General features: G+C 36.2%; 1 protein-coding gene across 6 annotated transcripts in view; it reads left to right on the top strand.

The window, feature by feature from the left end:
* NRP1 (neuropilin 1) overlaps positions 1 to 15048 on the top strand; it is a 181148-nt gene extending 166100 nt beyond the window's left edge. For 5 of the 6 annotated variants that reach the window (XM_081933761.1, XM_081933763.1, XM_081933765.1 and 2 more), the window contains 4 exons: positions 452 to 723; positions 3526 to 3631; positions 4981 to 5037; positions 9069 to 15048. In XM_081933761.1, coding sequence (XP_081789887.1) covers positions 452 to 723; positions 3526 to 3631; positions 4981 to 5037; positions 9069 to 9361 — 728 coding nt within the window. In that variant the 3' untranslated portion in view covers positions 9362 to 15048. The remainder of the gene's footprint in view (positions 1 to 451; positions 724 to 3525; positions 3632 to 4980; positions 5038 to 9068) is intronic. The other variant, XM_081933764.1, reaches the window with a different exon arrangement.
* The last annotated feature ends 6480 nt before the right edge of the window (positions 15049 to 21528 follow it).

Genomic DNA, 21528 nt, shown 5'->3' with positions numbered 1-21528 from the left:
CAGCTTCCCATTCAATACAACTCCGTGCAAAGAGTATATTTTATGACAAATTGCATTTCAAATATGTACATATTTTGTAAGTGTTCTACCATATAGCACAAGAAATACATACAGCACAAATGAAAACTGGATGGGACGAATTGATCTGAGTGGAAACACATCTTAATATCTCCACTCTTACTACCCAGCACATTGTTTCTTAAGAATCTCTCCTTACTGTTACTAAAATGATGTCTTATCCTTTAGAAAATCAGGAATGCCCATGCCTTAGTGAATTTCAGTTTGTTGGAAGAGGAAGGTCAGACAGACATACCCATGTATGCCCAAGATATTTCTCAAAAAGCTTTTCAGTTGCAGCTCCTTAGAAAAAGCCTGTTCGTGTTGTAATGCTTGAAGTTTAAGGCAGTCAAAATTTGGTCGTTGTGTCTAATGAAGTGTTTTGTCACAATAGGAGATGGCAATTTTATTTATTCCCAAGCTGATGAAAACCAGAAAGGCAAAATTGTCCGCCTCATCAGCCCTATCATCAACCTGCAAAATTATGCCCTTTGCATGACTTTCTGGTATCATATGTTGGGCCCTCACGTCGGCACACTAACAATCAAACTGCGGTACCAGATCCCTAAAGAATACGATCGGGTCTTATGGACAATAAGTGGAAATCAGGGAAACTGCTGGAAGGAAGGCCGGGTTTTTCTCCACAAATCTGTGAAACATTATCAGGTAGGCCAAGAAATTTAAGCATAAAAGGGGGCTGGGTTAATAGCATTCCATGCATTGTGCATGACTGAATCCCCACGTTAAGTTATCTTTCGTGGAGAGAAATGCTATAGGGATAAAATAAGAACTAGAGCCACAGAGACCTGAGTTTCATTAAGATACCAATGCAGTGAGCACAGGGCTCCAGCCAAAGTAAAATGGGACCCTTGAGCTTAGGTGAGTGAGGTTTATTTAGTAAGAGACAAAAATATGCTAGATCAAAAGAATAGCAGTAGTCATCATCATCTTCTCCTTCTCTTCCTCCTCCTCTTTGTCCTCTTCCTCCCCCCCTTCCCATTCTCCTTCCCCCATGTCCTCCTCCTTTTTTTTTACTGCACTGCTGAGAATAAAATTCAGACTTCTAAACTCCAGTTTAGAAAACTAAATCTCAATGGTAATTGGTTAAGTATTGAAGTAGTTCAAGTGAACCTCCTGCATGCAAAACAAAAGGTCTCTTGCTATAATGATATGTAAGAATGAGTTTGGAAAGAGGGGTGGGTGGGTGGGATAAATGCTGTCTTAGAAACAGCCAGATAAGAAAGGGCCCACATAATGCATAATGAGCAGAGAAAGAGGATCAGCAGGGACACACACAAATACACACACACACACACACACACACCACAAGTTCTTAGGCTGCAAAGGAGACAAGGTGAGATTTGTATTTTCAGACTTGCACGATTCTGTTAACACAACCTTACAATAACATAGAATTGGTCATGTTTCTTGCCTGGTATGCCTAGAAATCCTGAACACCTGCTGATCTTCTGCATTTCTTTCCATAATACATACTTCTCCTGCTCCTTCCTTCATGCCCATTGGAGTGCTGGTGGAGGGACCCATTGCTGTTGCCATAAGTCTGAATCAATTATTTGCAAAAGGCATTTGAAATTAAACATAGATCCTTGGGTTGTCCTAAATCCATAGGTTGACTACCCTTGTCTTAAAAAGGTCTCAGGAGTGTGAAAGACCCAAGGATCTGCTGCCAATAAAGGCTGGCAATATTGATGTTTATTTCGCTTAATATGAAACAGCTTCCCAATGCAATGCTTTCCTGATGTGCTTGGGGGGGACAGCATCCAGAGTTCCTAATCATGACATTCAAAAACTGTGTTGGCTAGAAATTCTGAGAGACTCAACATGTCTATGGAGCACTAGGTTGCAGAAGACAGACATAACCGTATCATCATATCTAATTATATTTACACTATTTGTGTTTGGGAGAAGCAAAATCTGAATTATTCACTCCATATTAAATATGAATTTGCCATCTATATCCTACAGTATCAAATCTATAGGTCTGCTCTAATTTTCTTTCGTATGTCATTTGTTTTGGGGAGATGAATCCTTACTTTGAGCCAACTTGCATATAGTTTAATATTTTATACATGAATCTATGTTATGAAAAAAGTACAGGAGTCAAAAATGAGCCAAGCAGAAATACAGAATTATAGCAATAGCTAAACATCTTAATATGTAAACATATTTAAAGAATCTCTTTGAAAACCACAGGAGAATTTCCCAAAATCTTCCACTGCAGGAGATTCCTTATCACCAGCACCATCCATCAGATGGTGAGACACCTGTACTTTAATCATACCTTTCATAAGACTTTGGTTTAGCTATTCTGGGTATTTTTATTTGAAGCTTAAAATAATTCTTCTTTCCACCATGGTTTATAGCTCAGCTGTGTATTGGGAAACCTCTTATCTTCTCCTGTTTCTTCTTCCCCTTTCACTAAAGTGGTGTTCATATTGGGTCTATTCCAATTCGCCACGGCCAACTCGCCATGGCCAACTTGTCACAGGCCAACTTGTTGCAGGCAAAAATTACACTAATATCAAATAAATGATGGAATAGAATCATTAAAGAAAGGATGCAAAAGGAGGGACAGAATGTAAATGGCAAAAAATTAAAATATTTTTTTTATTTTAAATAATTAAATCAAATTGTTAAATTGTGTCACAGTGAGTTGCCAAGCAGCAAGTTGGCCATGGAAAGTTATCCTGCAGTGAGTTGGCTGTGTGGCAAGTTGGTCGCAGTGAGTTGGCTGTAGCAAGTTGGCCCATTCCCACTCAACATTGGGGGTCAGTAAGGCTCCACAGCTTTTATTTGTTCTTTTAATTTAAAAGAAATGGGAGGCAAGCTCATATGGGTCCCACATATATTTTTAGAAAATAAAATAATGTATGAGTGTAGCTCAGTATTATCTTCACACTCAGAAAAAAAAATGGAGGAAAATTAAGTTGGGGTTGCAAAAAACATCCCAGATCACTAAGAAAAGGAATGAACAACCTCACTTTGCTGCCTGGTAAATCCCATAGCAGCCATTTTGAGAGAATATCCATCTAAAATGCCTGCAATCCCAAAGGATAATTTAATCCATCACATGATAACAGAATTAAATAAAGGGGAACGTGTTCCTTATTAGCTACTTCTGTAAAAAAAGTCTCAATATCAATTATGTTGGGAATATGCAAACCTGCAAAGATTATATTATAATTGTATGGATCTCTGAATGCTGATTTACCTCACAAAAATACAATCTGTTTTACACTTTACCCCTGAGGGTAAAATTGCACTTTCTCTGAAAGAGTTGTTTCTTCATAAAGTGGTACTACCACATGACATCTTGAGCCTTGATAGATAAAAAAGATTGGTCTCTTCAATGTATGCTTGCTTAAAAATTCAATAACTAGTCCTTGTTCTGACCATTAGTGTTTTAAACAGCAAAATGTAATTTAAAATGTAATTTATTTTTATCAGGTAATGGTGGAAGGAGAAATTGGAAAGGGAAATGCAAAGGGAAATGGAGGAATTGCAGTTGATGATATCAACTTTGACAGCCACATAACACAGGAAGAATGCCGAAGTAAGTATGACTTGGTAGTAGATATAAAATTTACCATACTGAACACTGTGGATTCTATTGGTGATTGTTATTTTTGTTATTACATTTTTATTTCCAACGTTTTAATAAATACTCAAGGCAGAGATTCTACCTATATACAACATAAAGGTTATAGCAATCTTGTTAACAAATGTTGGATCCTATACATCAATAGTTGAGTTACTTTTTTTTTCCTACCATGTTTTCACAAGTTACTCGAAGAACTTAGTCCTGTGCAAAAATATGATTTCAGTTAATTTAGACATGCTTGATTTGAGTACTTTAAGCTTAAATAATCTTAAGTAAGCTTCATAGCTGACCTGGACACCCTAACTAAGTCTGCTTAAAATAGAAATAGGTTGACCATTCATAAAAATATGAAATTGTGCAGCTGCCGCCAGGGGTGAAATGGGGAATTTGCAGTAACTTTCCCTGGAGTGGGGTGAGAATGCAGATTTTACAGTATCCTTTCCCTGCCACGCCCACCAAGCCACGCCTACAGAACTGGTAGTAATAAAAAATAAAAAATACTGGCTGCAATCCTATAATATTAATGCCAATCTTAGAATGTTCTACAACAGTGATTCTCAACCTTTTTTTTCACTACAAACTCTCTTTAAATAGCTTCTTTGGCATGGACCCCTAAGATTTAACTCAAGATTTAAATCATAACATTTCTTCAAATCTTCCAAGAAGTCTGCAGACCACAAGTTTAGAACCACTGGACAACAATAAAGCCATCCAATGCTACAAAAATTAAAACCAATTAAAATTATTACAGTTCAAAGGTTAAAAATAGTTTAGCCTTAAAGATCTGAGTGAAAAGATTGATTCTAAACTTACTATAGGTAACCTACTTACCTATAGGCTAATTTTGGAATTAATTTCACGTGTTTTTTTGGTTATTCAGGTCAAAGTCTTATCAAATAAGAGTTTAAACATCAGGTTTCTCTTCTAATATTCTTATATATGCACTGCAGTTAACATAATTATTTTTCATGGCTAAAGGATACTTATGACTGATTAATAGCATTGGTTTTCAAGATTATAAATGCAATGAATGAAACATGCTAATTTTATATGTGGATTTTCATTTGTCTGAGACAAGAATCCCCTGCTGATAGCACTAAAACTGTGCCATGCTATGGTAGAGAGAGGGCTTTTTTCTTCTTTGCTAATTTTGGAAAAATCAGGTTAATGAACAGCTCCATCAAACCAACATAATCATGCTTAGAAAAGAAAGAAAAATTCTCAGTATCATTATTGGCAGCATGATAACCCGTCAGTATTTGTCATTAAAATAATCAATGTCAATTTTCTTTGCTTAACAGAATCAAATGGTGCAGGCAAGGAAATAGTTGAAGTAGAGCCAGATATTAATCAAACAGGTAAAATATATATTTTAATTAAAAATTAACTTGATTTTCATGTCAATCTTAGTGGCATTTGAGTTTATTTTTAACTTATGTAGTTGATTGATTGTGCCATCAACTTGGTGTTTTCTCTTAACAATCATATACATTTTTTCATGACATAATCTGCCCCTAACCTGGTCCTTCAACTGTTCCAATGGTGTATGCATCACCACTGCCAAGGAGGTCCATCCACCTTATATAAGTGACCCAGTCTAATAAAGTCATACAATTATTACTAACATGTTTGTTTGCCTATAGCACTGAATAATGTTTACATGTTTTGCATTTTTGATGTAAAAGAGGAATAAATGCAGATAATAAGGTAACCAATAATACATGGTAAGATTTTTAAGAGGATTATGTCATAATGGCATCCATATCCATTACTTAGATTGTTTTTATCAAAATAGCCATATTTATGAGGAGTCTCAGTCATCAAGGTCATGGTTGCCGAAAGATGCTTTTTCAAAAGGCAACTGAATTTTGCCTTCCCTGAAGATGTTTCACTTCTCATCCGAGAAATTTCTTCAGTTCTCATCCTAGAACGTCTTCAGAACTGAAGCTTCTTGGATGAGAAGTGAAATGTCTTCAAGTCCAGTTGCCTTTTGAAAAAAAACTTTTGGGACAGCCATGTTCTAACATATCAACAGTTGCATTAATAGAATGCATTGTAATGGCAAATCAAAGAGGTATTTTCCTTACAACTGGCTTGGAGAGTTGTGATCATTTTAATTCAAACTTTTTATTCTTCAGGAAGAAACATTAGATAATCTAATTATAATTTCTCCAACCCTCCCATAATTACATTTGAGTAAAAAAAAAAGTGGGGGGGGGTATGTAAAACAAAGCTTCCTATCATGGACTTTAAAAGTCTCCTAAATCATTTATGCAGAAGATTCAGAGGATACAATACAATACAATAATACAATAGCAGAGTTGGAAGGGACTTTGGAGATCTTCTAGTCCAACCCCCTGCCTAGGCAGGTAACCCTATACCATTCCAGACTATCCAACATCTTCTTAGTGTTGGGGCATTCACAACTTCTGGAGGCAAGCTGTTCCACTGATTAATTGTTCTAACTGTCAAGAAATTTCTCCTCAGTTCTAAGTTGCTTCTCTCCTTGATTAGTTTCCACCCATTGCTTCTTGTTCTGCCCTCAGGTGTCTCGGAGAATAGTTTGACTCCCTCTTCTTTGTGGCAACCCCTGAGATATTGGAACACTGCTATCATGTCTCCCCTTGTCCTTCTTTCTATTAAACTAGACATACCCAGTTCCTGCAACCATTCTTCATATATTTTAGTCTCCAGTCCCGTAATCATCTTTGTTGCTCTTCTCTGCACTCTTTCTAGAGTCTCCACATATTTTCTACATCGTGGTGACCAAAACTGAATGCAGTATTCCAATTGTGGTATTTAAACACTTCACATGAACTTGATTCTATCCCTCTATTTATGTAGCCTAGAACTGTGTTGGCTTTTTTGGCAGCTGCTGCACACTGCTGGCTCATATTTAAGTGGTTGTCCACTAGGACTCCAAGATCCCTCTCACAGTTACTACTATTGAGTAAGGTACCACCTATACTGTACCTGTGCATTTCGTTTTTGTTGCCTAAATGTAGAACCTTACTCTTTTCACCATTGAATTTCATTTCATTTGATAGTGCCCAATGTTCAAGTTTGTCAAGATCCTTCTGTATCTTAAGTCTGTCTTCAGGAGTGTTGGCTATTCCTGCCAGCTTGTGTCATCTGCAAATTTGATGAGTTCCCCATTTATTCCCTCATCCAAATCATTGGTGAAGATGTTGAAGAATACCGGCCCTAAAACAGAGCCTTGGGGTACTCCACTGCATACTTCCCTCCATGTAGATGCAGTTCCATTGAGGACTACACGTTGAGTGCGGTTGGTCAGCCAGTTACAAATCCATCTGGTGGTGATGCTGTCCAACCCACATTCTTCTACTTTATCTAGTAGTAGGTTATGGTCTACCTTATCAAATGCCTAAAGTCCAAGTAAACTATATCAACAGCATTCCTCTGGACTATTTTTGTCACTTTGTCAAAGAATAAGATTAGTCTGGCATGATCTGTTTTTGACAAACCCATGTTGGCTTTTGGCTATTACTTTGTTTACTTCTAGGTGTTCGCTAATTCGTTGCTTGATTATCTTTTCCAGAATCTTTCCTGGTATTGAGATCAGGCTGATAGGTTTATAGTTTCCTGGATCTATTTGTTTTTCCTTTTTTGAAGATGGGAACCACATCAGCTCTTTTCCAGTCCTCTGGCAGTTCCCCGGTGCTCCAGGATCTCTGAAAGATATAGTTCAGTGGTTCTGAGGTTTCACCTGCCAGTTTCTTCAGAACCCTGGCGTGTAATCCGTCTGGTCCTGGTGATTTGAACTCATCTAGGGTAGACAGGTGTTCACTTACCATTTTCTTCCCTATTTCAATTTGTGTTCCTAATATGATTTTTGTGGTGCTGTTTTTGATAGGTTGGACTGTTTAATCCCTTTGTGTAAAGGAAGATGCAAAAAATGAGTTAAATAGTTCTGTTTTTGTCACCTTCTTGCCACTTTCTCCCAGCAATGGACCAATTGTTTCCTTTTTCTTGTTTTTAACATGTTGGAATAAGCTTTTTTTGTTATTTTTTACTTTTGTGGCAAGTCTTTCTTCATTGTGAGCCTTAGCTTTCCTTACTTCATCTTTACAGGCTCGAGTTATTTGCTGATATTCTGCCTTAGTTATGTCCCCCTCTTTCCACTTTTTATACTTACTCTCAGGACCTTTGCCCTATCACCTAGAATGGGAATTCTTTACCCTGAAATATGAACATGTGACATCAACTACTGCTAGTTCCTAAGCCTTTAGAACAAGAACTATTTCAAAGCCATCTCTGAAGGCAAACAGAGGTAGGCAACTGGTAAAATTTGTGTTTTCCAGTTGCTTGCATCTTCATAGAAAAAGGGGAGGGAGGGAGGAAGGGAGAGAAAGGAGGGAGGGAGGGAGAGAGACTCCATCCACTTTTGGTTTACTACTCAGGGGATCTCTTAATAGGTGCCTCCCTTGCATTAGAAGTAGATGGGATTTTTATATAAAGTTCTTTACATTGATGCAGTACTGAAATCAAATATGCATGGGGGGTATATTGCTCTAAAACTGCTTTTTAATATTTTGACTTATTCTCAGGGCATTTAAGAATTTATTATCAAAGAATTATTGGCGATCTTTGTGAACTTACTTTGGAGAGTAAGACTACTTTGGCAGAAAGACTACTGCTTGGATTATACATCTTTCCATAATTCTGAAGTTTCTCCTCCAATCTATATTTCCAAGTCTGAAATGACACATGAAGATAGTTACAAGAGATTAATTTAATAGAAACCAGGAAGGGCTGCAGTTTGCTGGATAAATTACTTTTTAATGAAGGATAAGATATTCTTATGGGGAGCAAATTCTATTTCACAAAATCAAATGTAGAATTCTTCTGCAGTGATGTATTTTCAGCTGCTATATAATTTGAGTTTTACCTAATCTTCCTATGCCTTGTAACAGAACAAAGGCAAGATAAATTTGTTCCAGTTTTTGGAAACAGGAAAGACAATTTCTCTGTTTCCATTGAGTGGAAATTAGAGATGAAGCATTTTCTACAACCTAGTAGTCCATAACTCCTCTTCCAGCACAGATGTAAAATGTGAAAAAGCAAAATCAAAAATCAGCCTCTTCATTCAGTACCTAAATTTTAGGCACTATGTTTAGTGCTTAAACGAGGATGAAAATATATACTCAGATTTTATGAAATATAGCAACACACATAGACATATACACACACGAGAGAGAAATAAAGAGGCTTCCAATTCAGAATAAGTGACCAACTTAAGTCATAAACTTACAGCACACAATACTATTTAAGTTTGTTTATTTCCTTTTATTTCTTACTGGATCCTATTTACCCAACTTTTGGCTATGCTGCCACTCTGTGATTTCTGTGTCTCTTTGTTCTTCTGTAGGATGTACTCCTGTTTACCGTGAAAATGGGGAACCGTATAATGACAACATCTCCCGAAAGCCAGGCAATGTTCTGAAAACACTTGACCCTATTCTTATCACCATCATCGCTATGAGTGCCTTGGGTGTGCTGCTAGGCGCCATCTGTGGGGTCATTCTATACTGCGCCTGTTGGCACAATGGGATGTCCGATAGAAACTTATCTGCACTGGAGAACTACAATTTCGAACTTGTGGATGGTGTCAAATTAAAAAAGGATAAACTGAACACACAGAATACGTATTCAGAAGCATGAGGTAGAGGAGGAGGAGGAGGAGGAGCTCAAATATTTCAAACAATTGAGACAGAAAGACTTATAGATCTCCCTTTTCTGTACAGGCTGAAAACTGCGTTGAAGACGCTGAGCCAAGCTTTTCTCAGGAGCTTCAGTGGGTGTACCAGATATTCTAAGACATGGACAACAATCTGTGTTAAACAATCTGAATCATGTACAGTCTACTTCTGTTTCTGTTTTAATTTGAACTATTCAAATGCTGGTGTTGAGACCAAGTATGATTGACCTAAGAGGGGTATTTGGTTTTGGTTCTGCCTTTTTTCTTTCTTTCTTCTTCCCTTAGCCCCTCCATTCTTTGTTTTCTTTCCTTCTGTCTCCCTTCCCCACCCTGGGCCCGTAAGTACTTGTTTTTTTACTGTGCAAAAATCCAAGATGCTGTCAAAACATGTAATTTGGCAGGAGTCCATTGGATGGACATCCTGTTTGTAGCTGAGTTGCCCAGAAGGAAGAACATCAGAGTAACAGCAATTTAATGGATTCCTGATACTGTATTTGTGTATAATTGCTTGTGTCGTGCATAGGCAAAGGAGGGTTAGGGTGTTTGTTTTTTGGGGGGGGAAGTACTGTATGGTCAGTACTGGTATAGTGTGTCAACTCTGTTAACCAAGCAATACGGTCAGAATTTATTGGTGTTTCTCAGTGTTGTACTCCACCTTTGTGCTTGTGAATTCCATACAAGAGATATGTGCCATCACCTACGAACAATTGGCAAACCAGGCGTCCTGCATTGAATTATTGAATTGTAATGAGAAAAAAAGCAAAAGTCCTTGGCACTGGCTCGTTTATGTCTTCTCAAGTGCCTTTTTGTTGTATTGCTCCTCATTGCTTTATTATCAATTCCTTTTTTGTCTCTCCATCAGTCCCTCTCTCCCTCTCTCTCCCTTCTTCCCTCCCTCCCTCTCTCTCCCTCCCTCCCTCTCTCTCTCCCTCTATGACATTTTTAAATTTCATGTTGCTGAACCCCCTTTTTCTTAAAATCTGCCGTTTTGCTCCTGTCCTATCTTTTATTGTTCTTTCACACAGAATGTATTTTCAAATATAAGGTCTCTTCGTCTTTTGCTTTTCCCCCTCTTTTGTCTCTAAATAGATTGTTACATAAGCCTTTGCCATTGTCAAGGTAAGGAAAATGCAGCTCTAATTTGTTGGTAATGGCAAAAAAAGAGGAGTTTGTTACAATTTTGTCTTTCCTTTTATTGCTGTATTTTAAAATAAGGGATATGTTTTAATGTTACCTTCCAGAGTTGATCTTTGGATTTCTTTTTAGCAGCATTAACTGACATTATCTTTTTTTTCTCTCTCCTTTAGTAAGCCATGAAGTAAGTCTTTTAATTCTGTCCAAGATGTTCATATAAATCGATGGCAATGACAATTTGTTGTTGATATTGAAGAGCAAAGAATGTTTTCCCATCCATATCCTAGCTATCCAATTTAAGGGTAATTGTTTCTACGCAGGACTCATTCATGCTAATGTAGAGGCATACTAATATTGCTGCAAGTAGTAATGCATTGACTTTGCTAATAATGGATTTGCTTAAAAAAATCATTGTATAACATATCCTAAACTGGATTTTAAATGAGTACTGTTAACATTCTAATGAGAAGTAATTGGAGGCCCTTGTGCTCCTTCTATTCGCTTAGCAACAGTAGCGATGTTTTAAGAATTAAGTCAATCTACAAAAGACACAGTTAACTCTTAAAGATCTTAAATCATAACAAGCATTCAGGGCACCATAAACTGATTTTGTCACATTGTTTTACGTGGTATTCAAATGCACCTTTGATTAAAAACAGCTGGTGTTCACCACACCAGAGCAAATGTTTAACAACTCTGCTCTCATTGTAAATATGAGTTATCATCCAAAGAAGGTTTATTGAAGTAAAATATCTACCATGATAAAAAAAAAAATCAGTGACAAAAGAGTATATGAATCAATTGTTTAGTTATCCAATTTACACTGTAATTGAATGCTCTACTAGTTAATTATCCCAAAGAGAAGATCAGATGCAAATAATTTTTACTGCAGTTCTTTCATGTATATTTAGTTGCATCATGTATTATGGATTCTGTGTCAATAATCACATAGGCATCTTAAGATCTGTGACAGAAGTGCATACAAACATTATTTAAGAGGGGCAGATTTAATTGCAAAAGCATGTACTTTCTTGAATTCAAAAAGTAACAGATACAATATTAATCTTGGTATGGAAAAAAAGGATTTTTAACAATTTGTGCATATATGAACTGCCTATAAATCAGACTTCAGGTAATCTTCAACTTACAAACACAATTGAGCCAAAAATTTCTGTTGTTACATGAGACATTTGTTAAGTGAGTTTTGTCTCATTTTATGATCTTTCTTGCCATAGTTGTTAAGTGAATCACTGCAGTTGATAAGTTGGCAACATGGTTGTTAGGTCAATCTGGTTCCCCGTTGACTTTACCAGTCAAAAGATCATCAAAGGTGATTGTCATAAATATGAACCAATTGCCAAGCATCTGAATTTTGATCACATGCTGCAAAGGCCATAACTGTGAAAAATGGTCATAAGTCACATTTTTCAGTGCTGTTATAGCTTTGAATGGACATTAAATGAGCTGTGGTAAGATGAGGACTACCTGTATTAAGCTATGTAATTCGGTATTGACTATTATAATGGGCAGCAATTTCCAGAATTTCTCAAATTAAGTCTCACGTTTCTTCATTCACTTGTATGAAATGTTTTTAAAACTAGATATGCTGGTGACTGAATTTATGTATGTAAAGATGTGCTCTAATATTGGGCTTTTATTACCATTCAATATCATCCATTCATTATTCAACTCTTCAGTTACTTTCAGTCTATTCTGTAAAAATCCTCTTTACTGAAGACCATTATACTTAGGCTGATACTGGATAATATAAAAGCTGTATCATTGATTCAAGCATGTGAATAGTCACATTATGCTACTTTAAAACAGCTGAAAAGCATATATGCTTTTGAACTACCCCTATCATCATTCTTGAGCTGAGTACAATCTATACTATCACTGTGTTTACTTAACACAAACAAATGTGTTAGGCATTCTACAGAACCCAAAGTAGGCATTTTCACTACATCAGAGGAACTAATGGAAAATTTATAATTGCCCAAATGTTGTATTCCAATTTTCATTAAACTGATTTATTTAGACTAATGATGTTGTAGTGCAAGGATGCCAAACTCAAGGCCCATTGGCCAGATCCGACCCATGGTGTGCTTAAATCTGGCCTATCTTGCACTGCGGTGTCTCTGGCAGCCAAAACAGACATTGGGGGGGGGGGCTGCCTTGTTTTGGCTGGCAGAGTGCTGCAGGGGGTCACGTAAGCTGAAAATGGGGTATGGTGAGGCATAGGGGGCCTCTTATGCCCCTTTTTGGCTGGCAATGTGCTGCAGGCAATGTCCTGTCTTCCCCCCCCCCCCACTTCGAGGGCCGGATCAATGCTGATCTGGCCCTTGAAAAAATCCATTTTGACACCCTTGTTGTAGTGCAATTTTCAGATGACAACAGGTAACAGCTCTCACATTCTTAAACTAAAGATACAATCCTGTTAATCTTTATTCTCAATATGTCACACTGTATTGAGCAAGATTTAAGGAAAATATGATCAAGTTGCATACTTATATAAAGAATGCAAACACAAGATTGTCCTCTGATAATATAAACATGATAGCATGAACAGGTCCTGCATACAGCTTTTTTTCCCCTCTAACTAAAAGGAAAATCACATTTCTGGAACTCTAGGCTAATTTTAAATTATTTGACCTTTGTTTAAATGACTGTGGGATTAGTTGTTTTCTTGGCATTGGAACAGATAAGTTTTGGATGCAATGCACCTGATATCACCACTTTGCATCCTCCATTAGTTTCAAAATGTGGTAGTTAGCTTAAACCAACAAAGGTATGTAAGACAAAAGCATAACCCATTGCAAACTTTCATTTTGTAATTCCATCCTAATGCTTGCTCTCCATGCAAAGAAGAATCTGTGACCAGGCATCTGGTAATTGTAGTAGTACAACATCATGGAAAGCAAAGTTAAGAATGTGTGGTGTGTTTTTTTAGCACTGGGCGAATATGCCAGAGCAGATATGTGAACTTAGCCAGATTGCTAATAGTATGAGCAAAGTAAAGAAACCCCAGTGATGTAGCTGTTTAATCCTGGAGCAGAACACTGGGTTCTGATGTTGTCAAACAGAAATTGAATGAAAACTGCCCTTCGCAAAAGAAAAAAAAATGATACTGCAACTTTAAATGGAAAAAAAACTCTTGCACTGAAAAATGTATTTAAGAATTATATGTTTATAAAGTTATTAATTTGTAAAGGCTGTGTTACAAAATGTTCAGTTTATATTGTTTTAGATTGTTTCATAATTTTGAAAGTGTAAAATAACATATTTTTTTCTTTATCAAAAAAAACTATAAAATTTCTTCTGTAGTAAAATGATTTCATTTTACTGGTATATGATTGCTTCATGTTTTGTATCATTATAAATTTTGTGCAAATTTTTTTACAGAAATTTTTTATTTTCTATGACAATATGACACTTTTAAATTGTTATTTGAGAATGAACAGCAAAGCCTTAACTTTAAATGACGTTTGTATTCTCGGACACTGAGTAGCATTAAAAAAAAAAGGATTGAATTGTAATTTAAATTTGCAAACAATGACTACTACATTCCAAAGAAACAGTTGAATTAAACATTTTCATAAAATACCCATACATTCATGACTTTTATTATCCTTACAGCTCTGTCAATTAAAAAAAACACATTAACTTTAAGACATTCTTTAAGAAACACATTCTTTAAGAAACACAATTGTAATTACATATCTTAAACTGGCTGGCATTCAAAATTTACATTCCGGACTTCCAGAATATTCCACAAGACATTACAGGACTGTCATTAGTTATCAGATATTGAGGTCAAACGTCTTCATTAAAGCGCAATTAAATTGGGGCCTTTTCAGGGATAGAAGATACATTCTAAAAACATCGCTCACAAAATGTTTTCCCTGAGGAAAAAAAATTTCTTGTTCCAAAATGGTTGCCATCTAGACCTAATCATGCAACAAATGTCTTACTTATGTTTTTGTTAAGCTTATGGGCATTTTCAAACACTGCAGCCACCCATGACTATTTGTGACCTGGAAAAATTATGATAAAGAAAAATGATGCTTCAATCTGGCCCTTTAGTTTTCAGCCTTCTGTTTATCTTTTTTTTTAATCTAAATTAGGTAGACCAGGGAGCGTGATGAATAACAATGAAGATTGGTAGCCACATTGATACCACACTGTCTAGTTGACCAGTTATGGATTAACCACTAAATCAATCACAGAAGTAGGACATCAAGGGAAGAAGAGTAACACAGAATTCTTACTCCTAGCTATCATGCCCCTAACTTATTTTGCTTTACCATTTTTGGTAGAGTGTTTAATTTTTTTTAAATATGATTCAAAATAGCTTTCAATAAAGTTTTGCATTTGCATTTTCCCTTTATAACAATTTTTATTAAAAATGCATTTAAACTGTTGAAATTCGCATATTTTATTGTTGTCCTGGTTATAATAAATAATGTGTTTATATTGCTTACTGCTATTTAGTGTTAATAAAGTTTTTAAAATGGTATTTACTTATTTATATAGTTGTGGGGAATAGCCTGGAAGAAAACTGATTTTTTAAACTTTTATTTCACGTTCAGTACTTCAGCACTTACTGAGTCTTAATATTTTGTCAGTCAAGCAAATGGGAAGGCTAAGGGGGTTTATTGTTGGGCTGTGTCTTAAGGCACAACTGGCTGTAATCTAGCTTTGCCTTGATCTCTGAAAAACAGAACATCATCATAGCTATACATTCTTTGACCGGGCAATGTAGATAAACAGTAGAATTAACAAGGAAAGAGGTAGCAGACTGACAAATAAAGAAAACAGTGGTCAGATAGCACTAGGGCAACATGGTCAAAATCAGGTCAGATCCTAATGAATTTTTCTTTATAAATTTTATTAGATTCACACAGAATCTAACTGGCTCTATTAAACATGGAACTGCAGTATTATTCTCTGGTCATTACCCCATGGAAAATGGATGAACTGATTCTCCAGCAAAGAAGTTGGGTTTGACCCTCATGAAAACTGTAAAGTATAACAGCCAAGCTAGTTGAAATCAAAGACCTATTTCTTCTAGTACTCTATCCCTACAGTTAAAATCAGAAACCTATAGAAGGACACAATTCTAATAGCAGTTTTTGCCTCCAGTGCCAGCTAAAGGTTATATGGAATCATCTTCTGCCCTCCAAAGATTTGCATTTTAGAATAATTCTGGAGGAGAAGTGTCCCCTTAGTTTTGGCAGCCTATACCTATTCAGCCCTAGCCTAAAGCTGACCTTTCTTCACTTTCAACAAAGACATAAACACTACTGTGTAATACCACATTCACATGGGATTGATTAATTGTGCAAGAACTTTATTCAACATTGGATTAAAACTGGGGAGGCCAAATTCAGCTTTAATTCAACCATAAAACTTCTAATTCAGTGGTATAAAGATCCATGGGCAGATCCGGCCTACAGGGTGCTTAGATCTGGTCTGCACAGCCAGCCTGGAAATACCAAAGGACTGGCCCGTGATGCCTATGCTAGCAGCTCCTTCACAACCTGTTTTTTTTACCTGGATGGCCACCTGCAGCATTCTGCCAGCCAAAACAGGCAGTGGGGGCTTCCAGAGGCCTCCCCCAGTCTGTTACAGGCCAAAATGGAGCCTCTGTGGGTCACATCTGGTCCTCCCCTTTACTGTACTTATTTTTCAAAGAGCTCCAGAAGAGGCTGACCCACATGGCAGAGAAGCCAAAGTCTTTTATTAGGAAGCCTGTGAAGATGTAAGAACTGAGATGTAAGGAAAACAGCTTTTCCCATATGACTGGCTTCTCCGCCACGAGAGCCTGCAGGGTTAGTTTGGGCCCAGTCTGGCCAGCAATGAGCAGCCTCCTGCTTGCTGTTGACTGATAGTTTGAATGAGCAGCTTCAGGGATTGGGCCATGGGAGCCAATCAACAAGGGGATTGCAGTTCAGCCCAATGAGATAAATGAAGCAAGCTCCTCATTGATTGGCTGCTGCTGCAACCTCAATCCCTGAGATAGTACCAGAGGCCTGGTGGTCGCATGGCCCCAACCAAAGTCTTTTACTCAGAAGCTGCCAAAAATGTTTTTCTTAGATTTCACATTCTTACAGTTTTGCCATCATCTGAATGAAACACTTTTGCTTCTCTGCCATTGGCTTGGTAGAGGCTTCTCTGCCTCTTCTGGAGCTCTGGAGATCTCCATGGGAAGTGGGGTGGGGAGGAGTAAGTGGAATCTGGGGTGCTAGCAAAGCAGGCCAAGTCTGTGGGGACCCAATTGGGCAGGATGGGGGGGAAGCAATTGTGGGGTCCCAGAGGAGCATGAGGTATCACAGTGGATTGGGGGAGGCCTTGGATGGCCTGCGGCCCCACAGGCTCTTCCCCACTCTGATCTACCTCATGGCATTTAATGACCTGCACATTGAATTAACTAATGCATTGGGGAAAGCAGGAAGTGATCACATTCATTTAACGTGATTCAATCAAATGAATCCTTGGGTTACAAGTGTAATTGGCAGGCTCTATTACATTCGTAACTCAGGGATTTTCTGTATAATGAGAGTGAGGGAGGGTCTCAGGGAAGTCCTGCCTTAGCACTTGACATCCCCCACATGAGTCTCATGCCAAACCCTCCATGATGATGCTCCCAGGCATGCCCCATCTCCAGCCCTCTGAGGTCAAACACAGATGAAATTGAGTTTGATACCCCTGCTCTAGATAACTTAGATGAAATATAAACCTGTTTTACTGAATTTTGGTGAAAACAAAATGAGAAGACAAACAATCCTATTTGCTGGTTGGAACTCCTTGAAGTAAACTCGGGACAATAAAAATATCAATATCTTAAATACCCTCTAAGGATCTATTGAAAAGTAGACACTCAGTATATTTTTAGAATGCGGGTGAGAATCCAAGAAAAACACAATGTTAGGAGATTTGTCAGTATCTGTGCTGGCTAGGAAAATTGGGGGATGTAGATGTAAAATTCTCAGATTAAACAAGGGTCATAATGGTTCCATGTACTATATGTGTAGTTCCTATGCACTACATAATATATATATTAGTTCAATAAATAACTGAAAATTCTACTAAAACGTTATCTCTCCCACAATTGAAGTGAATGGAAATACTATATAGGAACAATTCAATGTGGAGAACAAAATATCCAGATAAATCTAAATAGAAGTAGTCCTCATTTAGCAACCTCAATTAGGACTGGCAACTTAATTATTAAGTGAATCAGCTCCTAAGTGAAACCACAACTTTATTTATTTATTTATTTATTTATTTAATTTCATCAAGCATATATTAGACAACATATATATGAATAAACATGATTTTGGATACATGAAATGGATACGAATAAAAAGAAACATTAGGACAGGGATGGTAAGCACGTTGATGCACTTATGCACCAACAGACCTCTTAGGAATAGGGTGAGGTCGACAATAGACAGTCTAAGGTTAAAGTTATCGGGGTTTGGGAAGAATTATAATTATAAGAATTATAATCCTTATAATCTTACTTTAGCTTTCCATTTTTTACAGACCTGCGAAACCATAAAAATGAGGATAGCATATAATATTACTTTTTATTATCATTGTGAATAGACACTAAATAGGGAAGTCGCTACATGAGGATTAATTTAAGCAACTTATGGATTCACCTTTATAGCTATAATGGGAAAAAAACCCTGAAGTTTCGTATTCTCTAAAGCAGAATTTTTCAATCTTGGTAATTTTCAGATGCATGGGCTTTAGTTCCAGACTGGCTGGATAGTTCTGGGAATCCACACATCTTGTTGCCAAGATGAAAAACACTGCCCTAGACAGAGAACTAAAAAAATAGACTTCATTGTAATTAACTAATATAGATAACCAGAGGCATCAAGTTCAACAGATGGGGAAAAAAGTAAGCTTTAACTAATTACGGCTCCATAAGCTGATAAAGTATTAGGTACAATGAGAGGATCTACCAATTATCACTGTAAAATGAATTTGCTGGATTTCTGGAATCAAAAATCATTCATATGAATAAATTTAGCAGTTACAAGATAATCAAAACTAAGCTTAGAACTGTGAGATGAAGGGGAAATGATTTTTTTTTAAAATGGGAAATTAGAAATCAGAAAGATGAGAAAGATTTGGTAAATTAACACCCAAAATGACAAAGCTAGCAGGAAAATCAAAATTATAAGCTCAATGCTAAAAGGGATAATCTATTATTTAATTGAATTTTAATTTTTAAGGAGTAAAGCTTGTCAAGCCAGACTTTTAAGTAGCATGAACTACTGTAAAGGAAACCACAGTTTTCCATATGTTTCTTTTTTGGGAATATTGTAGAAGAAATATTAGCATTAAATAAGGACATTAACTTAAATACAGAGCATTTAAACAAAGGAAAGAATTAGGGAAAATAAAGCATAGCTTCACGGCAAATAAATTTTGATTCACAGCACCAGAAGTCAAGACAAGAGGCAGTGGATGAAAACCAAACAAAGAGAGAAGCAACCTAAAAGTAAGGAGAAATTTCCTGATAATAAGAATGATCAAGCACTGAAACAATTTGCCTTCAGAAGATATGGGTATTCCAACATTGGAGGCTTTTAAAAGTACACTAGACAGACCTTTGTCTAAAATATTATAGGATATCCTGCTGGAGCAAGGATTGAACTAGAAGACCTCCAAGATCACCCCCAACTCTTATACTCTTATAGTTATTTTTCTGAGAGGTTCCTTGGAACAAGTAGAGGTGGGTGCCAAGTATCTCATTTATTCCAAAATGTTGAGTTGCCATGTCACAGGAATGCACAACAGCATTCCATCCCACATTTCGCTAAGCTTCCTTAACAATGTGTGTGTTAGAAAATATGACTTAGGGAAAACTTACATCTCAGCAGTTCCCAACATCTGATGCATGTTCTAGGCATCCATTTTCTCAGACATTAATATTGTCACCCCCATCAGCAAGGTGCAGATGATGCAACTGTCACATCAATAGAATGATTGAGATGAAATATTTGGCTTGGTTTTAATTGTTGAGAGGTTGAAAGGAGGTTGCTTGTTAGCTTATTATACGGCAAGTAAGATTTTTATACTCTCCAGGGGCTTAAGATCTTTATTGTTAGTTTATCTGACAGGAAAAACAAAGACCAAAACATTTACCACCACCCAATTACCATTGACTTTAGGAGACCAGAATATCAATACAGTACAAAGGTTTGTTCTTCTGTAATGGTTTTTGTTGATGTTGTTATCAGAATTATATCCCAATTTTTTGCCTGTGAGGTACCAATTGATATATAAAAAGTAGAATCTTTCGTTGAATATAACTTGTCAAGGACAATTAACAGGGGGAAATCACTGCTTTGATTTTTTAAAAACTGTATTTGACAGAATGAATACAAAGAAGTCAACGACAAAGCTAGAACTTTCTACAATCATTGGATCTCCAGTAAATATTAGTTAAGAGTCATTTGTACCGCTATCTTGATTCCATACGATGCTTCCAAGAGTCAAAAACAACTTATAAGTCATAAAAAGCTCTTTAGTAAATCCTACAATTCCCTGATAAATAATTCAGTTCGTCCAAAATCACATTCAAAAGTTTAATGTAATTCAAGGAGTCATTTAAAACAACTTTCAATAATAACTCTTGGGAAAAATTGTGATAAAAATGTTCTGTCAGGGAAAACTTCTGCTTAGTTTTTCTGGAACAGTTGAAACTAGGAGTAACTTCTTAATGGGCTTTGGGGGATCACATCCAAGCAGAAAACACCAAATGCAAAAATATAAAGTAAGATTTTGAAGCATTTCTGTATGACTTGGCATAAACTCAGTATGATACAGACAACAAAATTATGCTGTGTGCTTTGTAGATTACACTTCACAGGAATAGCTTTTGACAGAAGTTTTCTTTCTGAATTCCCCTCAGCCACATACTAATTAAACTCTATGCATTTTCTAGTAACCCAAAGCAAGTCATTACTTTTGATTTGATGTCAGAGACTAATCTATTTTCTTCTTGTGTTTCTGCAAATATTCCAATCTGTACCATCATAAAATGAAAGATGCCAAGAATTTTTAATCAGGTGTTTCCAGACCAGGCTACTGTTACGAAGGTCCAAATGATATTATAGATTTTTCCCACAGCATTCAACCTAACTGGATAAAATTCAATAATGAGAATATATATATATATCTCTTGCAATTTCAGTTTGTAATTTATATAGCAACCACTTTTCTGATTTGTTTGCAAGCTCAAGATGGTTTTCTTTACATACTTCATTCTTACTGCTAACATACTACAGATAATTGTCTTTGTAAAAGCTTAATTTGTTGAAAAATACTTCTCTGGAAATTCCTTTAGTTCATCTTTTTTTCTCTTTTATTTCTTTCAACCTGTGTTTTCATTTGATTCTTCTTTTTTGTTTCATGACTGTATTTGTTGCATAAAATAAGCTGGAATAAAAATTATTTGCACCCAAACCATTCATAAATCAGTACCTTTACCTGTTATTTTCAAAAAAATATTTTAATTCTTTTACAGTCCTCCACTATTGCTTCTTTCTGTACGTTACATTTTATATTCACATAAAATAATTATATTTCTTTTTAAAAATCAAAACCATGATTATGATTTGAAAAAGTCTTCAGTAATATCTACTTTAGAAAGTTCTTTAAAATTGAAATTATGGTTATGATTTAAAAGCATCTATATCTTTTAAAAAATAGGTATACTATCTTGAGTTTCCATTTTCTTCACATATCAATCAACTCCAAAATGTCCATAAAATTAAAAAACATGAGTAATTTGCCTAGAGCAATTTTAATATTTTTCTCAGAAGATCTATCAAGTTGTAGGAAGATCATTTCATTCTGATGTCCCATCAAACTTCTATTCAATTTCAATATACTTCACAGAAATATTCTATTTGTGGATTATTTAGTGTATAAACCTTTACAAAAGTTATCAATTCCCTTCTGCCTATTAATG

Source organism: Natrix helvetica, assembly GCF_964273705.1.
Source record: "Natrix helvetica genome assembly, chromosome: Z".
In the NCBI taxonomy this organism is placed as follows: Eukaryota; Metazoa; Chordata; class Lepidosauria; order Squamata; family Natricidae; genus Natrix; species Natrix helvetica.
The sequence above is the reverse complement of the archived record's forward strand: the minus strand, read 5'-3'. Positions and strand labels throughout refer to the sequence as shown.